The 16,231-nt window shown below is 36.2% G+C and overlaps 1 protein-coding gene across 3 annotated transcripts in view; it reads right to left on the reverse strand.

The window, feature by feature from the left end:
- C5 (complement C5) overlaps positions 1 to 16,231 on the reverse strand; it is a 91,159-nt gene that overhangs the window by 41,765 nt on the left and 33,163 nt on the right. For all 3 annotated transcript variants that reach the window (XR_013994562.1, XM_081067727.1, XM_081067726.1), the window contains 10 exons: positions 15,278 to 15,392; positions 13,430 to 13,556; positions 10,511 to 10,626; positions 8,502 to 8,687; positions 7,032 to 7,235; positions 5,203 to 5,412; positions 4,930 to 5,079; positions 3,755 to 3,884; positions 2,687 to 2,749; positions 1,401 to 1,598 (listed from right to left, as the gene is read on the reverse strand). Coding sequence is in view for 2 of the 3 variants with exons in the window: in XM_081067727.1 (XP_080923853.1) it covers positions 1,401 to 1,598; positions 2,687 to 2,749; positions 3,755 to 3,884; positions 4,930 to 5,079; positions 5,203 to 5,412; positions 7,032 to 7,235; positions 8,502 to 8,687; positions 10,511 to 10,626; positions 13,430 to 13,556; positions 15,278 to 15,392 (1,499 nt within the window). In the remaining variant the exon portion in view is untranslated. The remainder of the gene's footprint in view (positions 1 to 1,400; positions 1,599 to 2,686; positions 2,750 to 3,754; positions 3,885 to 4,929; positions 5,080 to 5,202; positions 5,413 to 7,031; positions 7,236 to 8,501; positions 8,688 to 10,510; positions 10,627 to 13,429; positions 13,557 to 15,277; positions 15,393 to 16,231) is intronic.

Below are 16,231 nucleotides of genomic sequence, written 5' to 3' on the forward strand. Positions count from 1 at the left end.
TGTGTTTAGTGATTTCAAAATAGAACTATTAGGATTTCTCCACTAATTGCCTTGACTAAATAAAGCGTAAAAATGTTTTTAATGATTTGTTTATTACATTGCTAAATGTTTAGTGTTCCTGAGATTATACACAATGCTAATCAGTCTATAAAGTTATTTGCATTTTCACAAATAATTGCAATAATTATGCTTATATTGTAAAAGGAGGTTTATGTGATTCTCTGCTTTAGCTCAGAAATTTATTTGTATTTCCTTTAATAAAAATGGACAGAACTTCTGCTCCTGTCCAAGATGAACTAATTTAAAAAAAAAAAGAAAGAACACCAGATACACCTATAAACCAGTTTTCAGACACTAGAGCATAAGTAACCCAGGACTGTGATCTCTAAGAGAAGGGAGAAGATTGTTTAGGTTTACTTTCTGGAAACAATTTACAAGCAGCAGGGCAGCGAGAAGAGCCCATGCAGACACTTGTGGAATTGCAGCAACACACATGGGAGTGTGGGAAGGCCAAACTGTCTAAAATGAGGAACAGAGTACTAGAAAGAAGCTGCAGAGACCGAGCTCCATGTAGCTGAAGCCAAACCAGACGATGATAGTTGAAAAATTGGACAATGAAAAATACACGTATATGTACTAGATTGTTCATGAAAATGCTGCTTGAAATAAGTAAAACAACCTAAATACATCTAATAACATTGTTTTGGTAACTAGCCACAAAAATTTATGTTTGCAGAAATTTATCCATTCAGATTGACGATGTTTGAGATATACTATTAAGCAAAACAGATTGTAAAACAAGAGCTGTCATTCTGCTTTTGTCTCTTTTGTTTTGACTATATATAAATGAAACAAAAGCCCTAAAAGTTCTGAAAATATATTAATGAGAGTTCAGTAAATTCTGAAAATATATATTGTGCTTGAAACTGAAATAAGATTTCAACTTTTATATAAGTATGCTTAGCCTTAGGCTAGATTTAGAAATCGTTTGCTATATTTGGTCAGCATAGGTATAAGCAGAATTTTTAATGGTTGTGATATCACAGAACCATAGAATTTTAGAACTTAAAGGCATATTGGAAATCATCTGGCCCAAACTTCTTGCTTTGAAAACAAGGAGGCTGAGGCTCCGAGAGGATAAACAATCATTCAAGTTTATAGAATGATTCAGCTTTAAACTTGCTCTGGGTCTTGACTATGGACAAGTGTACTCTGCTCTGTATTACATATACCTCTTTTGAGTCCCAAAAATGAAAATAGATTTTTTTTCTAATGGGCATTTACAAGTTATCTTTTCTATTTTCAATTTTAAATAGAGCATGAAAGCTATGTTTCTTAGCATAATATTACACAAAATTCCCTATATTGGGGAGAATTCTGATAGAAAATGTCGAACTTACGTAGCCTTCCCAATTGCATATGTTTATGAGACTCTTCAGCGCGGAACTTGTTTGCGATGCTACAACATTCCTTGAAAGCTGCGACACATCTTGGGCCTACTGTAATCCTGGCAGCTCGCTGCTCACAGCTTTCATAATCATTACGATGGGCTCCATCAAAACAACATTTCTTTAATATTGCATATTTGTATTTAGCAACTGAAATGGTAATAACACAAGTGCCCTTGATTACGCAGCCATAATACCTCAGGATTAGAAAGGATCTCGGGGGTACTTTGTTTCTAGTGCACCGTGACCTCCCACCCCACAACAGCCATGGCTAGTTTGGCTCACCAGCCACCCTTGGGAACTACTCTAGGAATTGGGAGAACGTGGCCTCACGTAATAGTCCATTACGATTCACACTAAATGGTTAAAGGGCTTCCTGCAACTAAGCTAAATATTAACTTTTGAAACTGGCTCCTTGAGGTCAGCAACCTTTGACTACAATAAGTTAACTCTCAGAGAGCCCGTAAGTGTCTGAAGATAGCTATCATCACTATAATGTATTTTATTCTTCAATTAAATGTCCTATTTTTTTCAAATATTTGTTATGCGATATAGTTTGTGGACCTTCACTAGTGGCATCACTCCTCATTGTAAGTGCTCAAATTAATGTGTCCCCTCTTTTTTCATATCCTTAGAACCTAAAATGAAAGTTAGAATTAAAATAACTCATATACAAATGCACAGAATGGTGATAGTATTGTAAGAATGATTATTAGTTGAACTCAGGTCACTGACTCCCAGCCCAGTTCAATGTTCTTTGTATTGTAACATTGCCAATTATCATATTTCCATTTAAATAACTGCTTTAAAATAATTTCTATTAGACTTATTTTCCAAAGAGTAATCCAGAATACTATTAACTGTATATGAAATAGAAGAAATAGATTTCCAAGTATCCCCCAAAGTTTATCAAATTGTGGATTTTTTTCAGAATAAAATGGAAGAATATGATTTTAATTGCTAGATGAAGTTTGTAGAGAGGAAACATTTTTGACAAATATAAGTTAATCTTTTAGATTTTAGAGATATAAATAATAAAGACTTATTTTCCTCAGATTAAAGTTATGGCAAATAAACTATTGGATTTATGTGGATTAATTGTTCTGAGAGAGGTGAACTAGATGTCTGTACATATCTTTCTTATTACCTATTCTATTTGAATTAGGGGAAATTAGATAATGTTTAATTTTCTCCAGCTTTTGAATGATATTACCCTAACCTTGAAACTTTTAGAGTACCTTGTTCGCCTATTTTCTTTTGCAGCATTCTTTTTGGCCTTACAATTTCTTTACAAGGTGCGTCTGTTTAAAAAAAAAAAAAAAGATAAATACAAAGAAGAAAGAAAAAAGGAGACAAAATCTCAAAAAAAAAAAAATTCCATGAAATTATTTAAGTATTTAAAACATTCACAAATCATTCATTCAACAAATATTGAGGGCCTCCTTTCAACTAGGCCTTGCACACTACATATCTTATATGACTTGTTTTATCTTAGAAGAGCTCACGATCTAGTTTCATACAGTTTGACTTGTTTGATCTGAGTTTGGTTTTGAATCCTGCAACTTTTTTGATCCACTGACGACAGAGAAATAGCTAAGTATTTGGAGCCAGCAAAGTTTTCGTTGGGTATGCTGTTTTTATTACTTGTTCTTTGTGCTACATTATTACAAATAATAGTATCAAGTATACGTATGAACAATTTTTAAACCACAGAAAGAAGATGATTAAGATGTGGTCCTTGCCCTTAGAGAGCTCACAGTGCAGTGGCTGAGACAAGACATAAAATGAAGTATAAGAATGTGCAGTGATGCACTGCGACTATATTACTTATAAATAGATTTAGCCCTTACAATATTCTCCCTATTAAAGGAGGAGAGAATGATCAATTCTATGTGGGAAAGAGCCTCACAGAAGAGGTAATTCTTACACTCACTTTTCCAGGCTTAATAAGAGGAAAAGCAGTTCTGATGTGGAAAGGCCCAAAGGTATAAAACAACACTGGGCCACCCAAGAACCACACTTAGTTCTGAGTAGCTTAAATGTAAGATAAGGTAGAGCAGGATGAGAAATAGTTGAAGAGAGTTGGAGAGAAGATCATGGGAGGCTTTGAGTACTACACTAAAGGATGTATACTTTATCTTAAAGGTTAACGAAACCTATGCAGGTGAGTTACATAGTCGTGTCATTCTAAGATCAGTGTAGAGAGTATTCTGGAGGACAAACAAAAACGATGCACAGGAGACAGATGATTGATATAAATGTCAGTAATCAATTTAAGAACAAATTAAAAATGCTGAGCATTTTACCATTTTCTTGGGTGTCATCTGCATTTGCGTTGGTGAGGAAGGTGAGTCCAGCCAGGTGGAACACATCTGCATTATTGCGGCCACCACCTGCCCCACAGCCCAGGTCACTCTTCTCTAAAGTTTGAAATACCTGTTCAGAAACGCAAAATGTTGAGCCAAGTCAGGTATATAAATCATTTCTCTAAAGAACTAAAGGTACAAGTTGTTTCATGATTATAACAAATCTATGAAATACACAGGCCGTTCATTTGGTCAAATGGCCAAAGTCCAAATTTCCCAACTTCATTCCTTTAGTTTGTCCTTTGTATTTATAAATGTATACCTATTCAAAATTAAATCAAGAACCTGTCCTAAACTTTGGTGAGGAGATTCTTAGAAACGGACCTGTGGTGTTTTGTACTTAGAATGCATGCTGCAATCAATATAACATTCCTCCCACCACCAAAAAAAAAAAAAAAAAAAAAAAAGGAAATGGTTGAATGTATGAATGAGTGAATTAGCAAACAAATTAATACTTAAATTGCTTAAAGCAAAAAAAAAATCTATTGTTTTGGGGAAGAGGGCTCTAGATTCTAAATGAGAACTTGTTTTGAGCCTTATTTCAGTTTTAATTTTCACCCCAAATGTCATTTCCTTTCTGAATGCTTTTAACTTCACAGTTTCACAGTTCTTTCTTCCTTGTTCAAAGAAATTCAAGCCTAGAAAATAGTAGCAGAGCATAGAGAAGGTAAATAGGAACTCATCATTTTCAAATTCTTCTGTGCCACAAATTTGAATGAAAGTGAAAAAAACAAAAACAACCCCCAGAAGTCGCCTATTTAGTATTCTCTAGTGCTGCTACTACTATAAAGCCTCCTCCCATCACCCAGATCCTCAAATCTTCCCAATTAATGGCACTTTTGCTCAATGACTATAATTGCTATTATGATGGTGTGTTTTTTTAAAAGTGTTTAACTTACACTTGGAGAAATAGAAAGGATGGACTTGTGCTTTGAGGACTAACATGAGGATGTCTTACCTTCCTAAGAATCACTGTTAGATTATAGATTATATTATAGATTATAGAAAATCAGGTCTAGTCTTCTGTTAGTTCTTCCCCCACAAACTACCCTGGGGGCCACACTTTGGGAAGCACTACCTCACGTACCAGGAACCAAGGCCATACACTACTTAACTCTTTCCAGAGGCTTCTTGGCTTTTGTTTGGACTCCATATACAGCACTGTCCACTGCTGTTAAAGCCACCCAGGAATCTGACTCAGTTGCCATATTAAGAGTTAGCTGCTCGCCTGGAGAATATGTATCTGCACTCGGAAGCAGAGAAACCTAAAAGGTCATTTAAAAAGAAAAGAAAAGGTCATTTGTATGGGACAAAATTTCATAGGTTGTCATGTTTGCAGACTCCTTTACTGAGAAGAAAATTTGATTGTGACATAATTTGTGGCTTACCTGGACCTGGTTGCCACATTTTTCTTCAATATTTAACCAGACTGAGTCAGACACTAATTCTTCTCTCTGCTCTCCTGTGACGATGTAATAGACGAGGAGACGGACTGAAGGAACCATGTTCTGTGTCACTGGAATGTTTATACTTTGATAAGTGGAGTCTGGAAGTTTCTCCCTTGTGCCAAAGTGAACGATTTTGCCCTTGGATAAAATCTAAAAATAAAGAGTTGCAGCAACAATAACTACAAAAACAGAACCTTTGCTTCAGGATGTAGCTTGGAACGGGAGTAGAAATCATGTCAAAGAAAAAGAAAGTTAACATATATAGGCCGACTACACGCAAGGAACTTTTACATTTATTTTAACTCCTTTAATTCTCATAATAACCAGTAGGATAGGAATATTATTTCAATGGTGCAGTGAAGGGACTGAGGCTCAGGAATTAACAAAATGTCATACTGATTTTAGTTCAAAATCATATAACTAGGAAAACAAAGGTCATAACACTGTAACTAAAATCTTTGTTTTATGATTGAAAAAAAAAAAAAAGATTTGTAAGTGGAGTATGTCTTACTTGGGAATTAAGTATTGTTGTTTTTTTAGGACTTTATTGGGGAACAGTGTGTCCTTCCGGGATTTTTCCAACTCAAGTTGTCCTTTCAATCTTAGTTGTGGAGGGAGCAGTTCAGTTCCAGGTCCAGATGCCATTGTTAGTTACAGGGGGCGCAACCCATCATCCCTTGCAGGAGTCCAACTGGCAACTTTGTGGTTGAAAAGATGCGCTCCAACCAACTGAGCCATCTGGCCACCCGGGAGCTGAGCTGCAGCTCATTGACTTCATTCTAGTTCCGGAGGGTGCAGTTTGCTGGCCCATGTGCGAATTGAGCCGGCAGCCCCATTGCCCAGAGTTCGCACTCTAACCAACTGAACTACCCGTCTGCCCCTAGGAATTAAGTTTTAAAGCCAGAGATTAGGTTCTAAATTGGAGGCACACGTTTTTTTAAAAATTACAAATTAGATGAAGCCAAAATGTTCTCAAAGATCCCTTAAATTGTCCTTCGCAGGATTGCATACAGTATACAGCAGGTTTGGGTACACAGTCCCAAAATAGGTCTCCTAATTCTGCATGAGTCAATACGATCTATGGTCTCATTTGTTTTTTAATTTCTCCCTCAAAAATGCTGAAAAAAGCCATCACCACCTGTTTGGCCTGTCCATTGAAAGAATTCATTCCATTTCTTTGGCAATTGTCAAGAAGCCCTTAACATTTTTAGCATATTCTTTCCTAGGTTTCCCCCAACAGCTTGCTTGACCACCTCTGTTTAGTATAAGTGATGTCATAAAGGGACATTGCTGAACTGTAGAATTGGAACAGGTACGGCACGATTCAACAGGATTTGTATCCCCTTCTTATGTCAGTGAAATGCACTTATTTTAAATAGGCCTAGGCATGAAATCTTTAGCCCTGACATAGAGCAGAGGTAATGCAAGACTTTAATCAGGCTCTCTCTGTGGAGTCATCAGTCAGCTGTCTTTGGTGAAAGGAGATCAGACAAGGAGTCAGAGGTTTCCAGTTCAAATCAAAATCTTCCTCTTCCAAGCTGAGTGACCATGGCAAGTTTTTAAACCTCTCTGTCTCTCAGGTCCTCATCTGTAAAATGGTCATGAAAATCATGCCCAATCTCAAAGGGTTTTGAAAAAACCAATGATCAAATTAGATGATGTTGTGTAAAAGCAAATGTAAGGACTCATTCTAATGCTTCTCTATAAGCAAAGGAAAATGTTCCAGGTAGAGGGATAGACAGATGTCAACCTATCATTATTGCACTTACCAAGTAATTGTAGTGAGTTATTTTGTCAATATATGGACTTTTGGGGGTAACAATAATATTCATATTTTCTCCTACGAGCAAAGGTTTGTAGCTTCCAGTCCAGTCAATATAAAGGTAACTTTCACTGAGAGATGAATATGCTACGGCTTTGTAATCTTTGCTGGCCTGATTTTCTTCTGGAAGGTCTGGGTCATCGGTCCTGACCTAAAAGGAAAATTTCAGAGAAGACATGTGGTCTGTGATAAAATGTTTTCTTTGTTAAATATACCTTTTTTCGTTCCATTCTTCACTTTATAAATTTTACACCACCAAATGAAGGAAAAAACCCTCCATTACTCCAATGTTTGTATTGCTGTGGCATTAAGTAACTTTACAAAGACTATAATTAGGATAATAATTAGGATAATATGGGATTATGGGCTGTGGGAGGAAAGTCTGGTGAAGTGAAGAGAAAATATGCTCCTGGAATAAATATTGGCACCCTTCCTGAAATGTAATGGCAAGCTGGGACTGCTCTTCCTATGGGATGGGATGGCAGGAATTGGGGGTACTGGTAGGGGAGTTTCAAGGACTGGTGGACAGGAGTTGTGAATGGACATCACAGAGATTCTCTAGCTCAGTTTCATTGTGACACAGTGGCACAGAAGAGTGCCTATAAACATGGGGTGTGGCAGAAATGATATGTTGGCAGTGATATCACCTTTGAAAGCAGAGGGGTTAGTAGCTCGTGCTCTGGAGTGCGATACGCATAGGTTTACATCCCAGTGCTGCTATTTATTAATGGGTAAATTATTCAATCACAAGAGAAGTTTGAAGACTCTGTTTCCTCAGCTGCAAAACGGCAAAGATAATATTTTCTAACTCAGAGCTAATTAAGTGGGTATTAACTGTGACCTACATAAAGCTCTTACTACAATGCTCAGCACTTGTTAAATGATCAGTAGATGATAGTGAACGTATGCATGCAGTGGTCATTAACATGCATCATTAACTTACTTATTTTTTACTTGGGGTTGGGAACTTAAACATTATTTGCTGGGAGAGAGACTATTAAGTGAGCCCTAAGCTAGAGTGGTTCATGCAATTAGAAAAAATAAAGGGAGGCTTTCACATTTAACCTTTTTGTGGCCCTGAAAAGAGACGAACATCAGGGGGACGGGGAAAGAAACTTCCCACCACTGACCTCCACTGCTATACCTATTCTGAAGCTTCTAAATTCCAATATGGTCTTATTGATGTAAGAGAAAATAATTCCCAAATTAAAAAAGTGATAGATTTATCTTCCTCAAGGACCATTCAGTGGATTAGCAAATTGCCTCTAGTCTCTACTGCTTTTTTTGGGGATGCAAAATTGTGGAACGGTTCACTGGATTCATGTATAAAAACCTGCCACATCTGTTCTGTGTGCTAGCCAAAACATACAGTCAAAAGTACACACTGTCCTAGAAAATTTAACAGAATTCAGCTCACGGTAAACTCCAGCGCTGTCACTCCAGATGGGAGATTAACCACAAATGGAGCTACCCCATCAATGGAACCCGTTAGGCTTTTCCTGGACTCCAAGTCAGCCGTCTCTTGGTTTTCATTGACCGTTTGTGCGCTCAGGGTCACCGGAACCCCACCTACTAATTGGCCAAGCGAATCCTTCACCTGCACCTGTTTTGTCAGAACAGTTCAAATTCAGGTCAACAGCTTAGCACTTGTTTTAAAGGACAACAATTTCAAAATACTTTTCCATCCTCCCCATCAAAATATAAATTATTCATGTTTAATTCAGCAAAGAGGAGTATGCTGTCAGCTTATTAAAAAGTTTAATTCTGTTTAGTTAAATCATTTTTGAATAGACTCTCACTTATATCAAGCAGACTCAGAACATTAATATTATTCTATTAAGTACAGCAAGTAGATGTGATAAGGTCTTCTGCTATCTAACATCTGTGTTTCTTCAGTTGGTTTAGGACTGAATGGAGGAGAACATGAGACAGTCACGTCTGGGAATGATTCTCTTGGAAATGAGAAACAATAAATGCATTGTTTTTTCTCTTAGCCTCTACCTCTCACCACCATGCACATGGTCATATATAATTTCCACAAAGATATATTTTATATTGTTTTATTTTTATATGTGATATGAACAATATAAAGGATATTTTTAAATAATATAAATATTACATTCAATATAATAGTATTATAGTTTATGACATATAATATATTACTATATATTATCTGCAATATATTATCATATGTATGGGTTCTGTGGTCATTAATGTGCATTATTAACTTACTCACTTTTCACTTGGGATTGAGAACTTAAGCATTACTTGCTGGGAGAGAAGATTATTAAGTGAGCTCTACGGTAGAGTGGTTCATGCAGCTAGGAAAAAAGGGAGGGTTACACACTTAACCCTTTTGTGGCCCTGAAAAGGGATAAAAAATGGGGGTGGGGGAAAGGAGATTCCTACTGATAATTATTATGTACTAATAATTACTATATAATACATATAATATATTATTTATGTATGTAAGAAGCTACAAGCATGTCTAAAGCTTGGTAAATCTTTTTCTCTTAAAAGCCAGTGACCCACAATAAATAGTAAGTAAACGTTTTAATTAAACTAACGTTTAGTTTTATAAAACAGCACAATTTCAAAGAATAAAAAAAAACTTCTGCTCTAGCTTTCCAAATAAAGGACAGGGAACAAAATTTTCCACATATAATATATTATATACATTATATAATATTGATATAATATATTATATATGTTATTATATATGTTATATAATAACATATATAATATATATAATAAAATATAATACTAAATTTAATAACATATAATTAATAAGTCAAATAATTGTTTTAACTCTATGTTACCAGCTTTCAAAATAGAAAAAGTAGAGGAAGGAGAGAAAATGTTAAATGGGAATGAGGAAGCAAAATGACAGAGAAAAGAGTCAGGAATAGAAAGAGTCAAGATGGAAAGGAAGGAAAACAATAGAGAGAGATGAAATCTGACAAAGTTATGCACAAAGAGAATGCAGAATGAAAAGCATGGAGATGCAAACTCGGGACACTCTGGATATAAAAAATGGTGAGAGAAAGGGGTTTATTTTCAAGGAATGATATCTCCATCTTAAGGCTTTTTAGGAACATGCCACCAAATAATTTTAAATGTTCATATTTTTTGCACTATAGACTTGTGAGGTTTTATTTACATATAATCTAATGCATTGCTTATTTAGGGAATGGCTAACACAGGCTATCTTACTAAATACTGCCGCTTGCTCTAAGCCTGAAGGTGGCCTGCAGTTCCCCACTCCTGCCTGCATCCCCAGGAAAGGCAGCTTTTACAGAATGAGTTCCCTCTACCATTTGCCTCTCTAGCACCCTTCCCCTGTTTGCCAACCTCCATGTTTTCTGTAAACAGAAAAAAACAATCATAGTCAGAATTTCCCCATTTCCCCCACCCCTTTTCATCTACCTTGATAGAATATGGAATTCCAGGCTTCAAGAAAAGAGGAGTAGCAACCAAATTCAGTTTGTAGGGAGAGAGGATGTATTTGATACCAGGAACTTCTGCATCTTCAGAAAATCCACCTAAAGAAATGACAAGGACCATGTTAACCTTTTTAAGGAGGACACTGATCTGTATGGGGATCTATTTTACCTTGATATGTCTTCACAGACTGATTCCTTTACTCATCTGGTTCCTGCACTTATTCACTTACCAATAATATGTAGAACGTGGGTCTTGGTTCAGAGGGGCAGTGCAGAGAAGAGCTTAAACCTCTGGAGTTTCCAAAGCCTTACATACAAGGCTTGTACATAGACATGCCCCCTGTAGAATTAGAGCTCTAGGTCTAGGTTGAGCAAGAATGTGAAGAAGGGACACCACTTTTCATCAGTGGTCTGAGTTTCAGTTGAGTGTGTACAAAGGATTAAGGAGAGAAGGAAAAGGTAGGCCAAAGACTGAGCCTTATAGGGAATTCACCATTAGAGGGCAGAAATATGGAGAGAAAGACAGAAAAGAGTGCTTGAGGTAGAGAGAACCCTAAGGGTCCTCTGGCAAGAGCCTAATAGCGCTACCCTCCAGGTAAAACTTAAGCTAAACTATTAAGAATAACATACAAAGCTCTAGTGTCCCCAAACTCCTTTCCAATATTACACCCCAAATACCCCCTATATCTCAGCTAATTGGATAGTCTGCTATTCTCAAAGGTCAAGCTTCACTTTCCACCCTTGGTATGTCCTCTCTATGGAGGGTGCCCCACTTCATCCTGCCTACCATTTCTGCCTCAATACCCTAATTACTATCCAGCAAGACTGAACATCTTCAGGAAAACTTTCTTGGTTGCTCAACAATCACCCAGGAGCTCACCTTCCTCTGAATGTCAATAACATTAACTACTTTACTTAAAGCACACATGGAATTCCTTCTTGTAATAGAATTCTTTGTTTACCTGTGTTATAGCTAAGGCTAGTTAGTAAGCCACTTGAGTGTTTTATGACGTCATTATATTTGGAAGGCTGCATATATACAAACGCTTTTGAATATCTCATAAATATTGATGAAACTGAATTTATTTGAAATAGACTGAGAAAAAATAAAAGTAGTAAACATTAAACAACAGCCAGGGCAAGCAGTATAAAATCATTGTCAGCCTCCAACATCTGTTGAGTATCTACCATATACAAAGTGCTCAATAGTTGGATAATCACCTCCATTCTTCATTTTGCTTCCCTAGAAGGATAAATTTAAAGAGATGGAAGGGGCCTTAGGGATCATTTCGTTTAACGTTACTTTTACAGAAAAAAAATGGACTCAGTGTGGTTAAATTATTTGTTCAAGGTTAGTTGAGGATTCAATATAAACCTGAAAATATAAAGAACATTAGTAAACAAGAAATACCAGAAGTAAAACAATTTGACCCAACTTGGAATAATAATTAGTAACGATTAGAAACCATTGGAGTGGGGTTGAGGATGCTAAGAAAGCAGTAGGTGGACCCAAGAAGAAAGAGGAGGAGGGCTAACATTTACCATGTTTTGCAGTGTATAATGCTCTCCCATGTTTTTGGCCAAACTTTCAGGCAAAAAAATGCTTCATTTTAACATTTTAATTCAAATTTTCATTTGTTTACATTTAGGTACTTGTTTTTTGTATTATAAAGGAATTTTACCATTTATTTTTAACATATCATGGTACAAGAAATTTTATGTAACAAATAATCATAAAACACAAGAACAGATACAAGGTACAAGAAATTTTATGTACCGGTAACAAATTTAAGATATTTACATATCATAGAAGGCCAAAAACAACAAAAGAACAAGACAAACAAATGAGAAACAAAAACTCATAGACACAGGCAATAGTTTAGTGGGTACCAGAGGGTAAGGGGGGAGGGGGGTGGGAGATTAGGGTAAAGGGGATCAAATGTATGGTGATGGAAGGAGAACTGACTCTGGGTGGTGAACACACAATATGATATATAGATGATGTGTTACAGAATTGTACACCTGAAACCTATGCAACTTTACTAACCGTTGTCACCCCAATAAACTTCAATTTTTTAAAAAAAGGCCAAGAACTCTTCGTCGTTACAAGTTCATTGTAAGTTCAACAAAACCGATTATCATATTCCAGGGTATTATTCTGCATATGGATATCGTTACTGATTTCTAGAGTTACACTTTTAACTCATAAGCATAAATAAAAGAATTAAAAACATTTATATAGATATGGAATTAGTACTACCCATGTATAATACACATCCAATTTAGACAAACAAGTATACTTTATACATGACAAAATACAGTATATGGTCCTCACTGTATGACAAGTACTGTTTTACGTGCTTTGAGTGGATTGACTCTTTGATTCTCATCACAACCCTATGAAGTGTATACTGCTATTATACCCATTTTAGAAACATTACTGCCTCCAATGTTAGATAGAATTCCTGAATACTACAGCTGAAAAAGGCTTTAGGAGGCATTTGGTTCAACTTCATCATTGCACAGATAAGGAGACTAAAACAATGATAATAATAATAACTTTCATTTGCATAGTACTTTATCAAACATTTTTACAGACATAAGTTCATTTTGATGATTTTGTTTCTCACCAGGTGAGAATATCAAGGTGCCAGATGTTCAGCCAGAGCCACTCAGAATATCAAGTGGGCAGGTGTTACCCTATTTTTGCACTTGAGGCAATGGGACCCAATGATTAGAGAGTGGCAGAGCTATACTCTATCCCAATTTTTAATGACATAAAATGTAAAATTTAACTATGAAAGAAAATAAAATATGAAAGAACTGTAGGAATGACTTATACCTTTAATATACTGTCTAAATATTTCCCAAGATAAAGTAAAAAGAAAGAAAAGAAACTTACCTGAAGACTCTATGACTGTTACACCAATATAAAGGTACTTGTTGTTTAACTCTTCTAGACTGCTGTAGGACAATTCTTTAATTGCCGTTTCAGAGTCAAATGTGACTTTAGCAATTCCATTTATCAACTTTTTAAAAAGGGAAAATGAAAGAGGTATTTCAGAGGAAAATTTAACAAAATCTGCTTTTACTAGCTTCTCAATCGAAGCCAAATGTCAGAGGAATGGTTTATCATCACCAGTAAAGTGAATGACTGGACACACAATTAAGCCCCGAATATCATTTTCTAATCTATTTTATAGAATTATAGACATGGAAGAGTCTTAAACATCATTTGATTCAATAGATCTGTTTTTCACTCGCTGACAAAGATGCCTTCTTCCGATTTCCGAGTCATCATCCATCTTCCTAGATCTCTCACCTTACTTTTGCTCTTAACTAAGAATTTGTTGGGTTTGATGATAATTAATTTGTGCTTTGCTGCTTACACATTGAAACACTAATTTAAAAACATACAATGGGTAAAGGGATACGGGGTTAAGTCCTAGTATACCATTTAATTGTTAAGCTAAATAATAAAATAGGTTTTCCCTTTTTTTCTTCTAATATTGAATGACTTAAAACCAGGGATTTTTGTCTTATTTAGCTTTCAATCTCAGTGTCTAGCATGGAATCTTGCATTAAAAAGAGGCATCTTGTATAAATAAAACTGTCTTATGAAAAAGCAAAGGCTAAATAATAGATGATGCAAATTATTAGGTTGGTGCAAAAGTCATTGCGTTTAAAAAGGTTAAAAATAATTTCAAAAAGCGCAATGACTTTTGCACCAACCTAATACATGACTATGCAGCAGTGAGTAGAATGCCATGAGCCCTTGTTACCTGTGGTATAATGTGAAAAACACTGAACAAAGGGAAAGAGGAGCAGGATCTAATCTGAGCTCCAGCAACCACTAGCCCTTAACCACGGACAAGTAACTTCCCAAAGAATTCATTCATTCACAAGTATTTATATAGTAGTACCTACTATTTGCCAGGAACCCAGCTCACTCCCTCTGAGCATACAATGGGAAAGATTCAGACCCACAAAGAGTCTAGTGTAGAAAATGATAGCAAAGTAAATAGACCATTACAATAAAGAAGGGTTTTTCAACCTCAGCACCTCTGACATTTGGGACAGGAGAATTCTGTGTTGTGGAGCACTGCTCAGTGCATTGTAGGAGTAAGCAGCCTCCCTGGTTCTCTCCACTAAGGGCCAGTAGCAAGCGCCCTCTTCTCCAGTTGTGTCAACCATAAATGTCTCTTGGACATGGCCAAATGTCCACTTGGGGGTAAAAATAGTGGTTGAGAACCACTGTAATAATGTGTTAAAAGTACCTCACTAAGAGAAGCTCAAAGCCTAAGGGAGTACCTCGCAGGAGCAGGTAACCTCATTGAGAAGAGTCAGGGAGACTTCCCAGAGAAAGTGTGTCAATGCTGAGACTTAAAGAATGAGGAGGAATTAGCCAGGCAAAGAAGAGGCAGGATGGGACAAAGGGAAGAGCACTCCCAGCAGAAGGAGGACCACTGCAAAGATCTGGAGGCAAGAGAAATTAGGGTAAGTTTGGGAAACTGGAGCAACTAATGCAAAGTAAAGAGGGGGAAATGGCACGAGACATGTTGGCGAGGAGGGCAGGTGCCAAGGACAGTGGACTTTATTCTAAGGACGAGAAGCCGATGGAGAATTTTCAGCTTCCATTTCCACATCTGTATAAAATGAGGGATCAGACTAGATGATTCTGAAGTATCTTTCCATCTCTAGCATTCATGATGTACCTTTAAGTATGAGTGAACACGTCTTAACATCTTACCATTGTGTTTTGCATTGCTCTGTGCATCATTTCCTTATGATCATCGTGTAAGTCCTCTTTTATGCCAAAGGAGATAAAAACTTCAGCCGCAGAGACAACTTTATTATAAAAATATCTGTCAAATAATAATGCCACAAAATTGTTTTGCTAACAAGGTTACAATACAATTCAGATAAGATGTAACAACTTGAAATGACATAAAGCACTTGATACACTTTAAAGTATCTTCTATCCACTATTACATTTTATCCTCATAAAGCTACAATAATAAAGCCAAAGCATGGATTTTTTTTACCGTGTGCTAGATGAAAAAACTGATCTCGAGGGGCTCAAAACACTCAGGCCCGGGGCCCTTTCCTACAGGACACATTACTTCCTTGATGATTTTGATGTCAGTGGGGAGTTGCTCCCTATGTTCTTTTACATCTTTAAAAGCAGCATGTCCAACTTTGTTGTTATGTGAGGTAAGTTCTTTTTTAAAATTCTAGCTGCATATTTCCTTTGTAGTTTAGAATTAAAAAATAAAGGAAACTTGCTGCATAGCAAATAATACTATAGCAAGAGCTATGTTTCCTTACATAGTTTGAACAAATAATCTCCATTAAAAGAACTTAATATCTATATACTATATCAAGTGAGACTTTTATGTGGTTTAGACTAAGTGATAAACATTCTATTTTAGTAATAAATGCTAGTAAGAGAGGCAGTGTAGGGTAGTATTTGAGGGCATGGACTCTGGAACCAGACATGTTGTGTGACTTACTAGCTGTGTAATATTGGGCAAATTACTGAACATTTATGTACCTCTGTTTTTTCATTTGTCATATGGGGATAGTAATATAATCTACTTCACAGACTTTTTATAAAGATTAAATGAGGTAATATACAGAGAGAGTGCTTTGCAAAGTACCTGACACATATAGTTATATAAATTGGTTATAATTGTTAATAACT

Source organism: Rhinolophus hipposideros (genome assembly GCF_964194185.1).
Source record: "Rhinolophus hipposideros genome assembly, chromosome: 11".
Classification (NCBI taxonomy): domain Eukaryota; kingdom Metazoa; phylum Chordata; class Mammalia; order Chiroptera; family Rhinolophidae; genus Rhinolophus; species Rhinolophus hipposideros.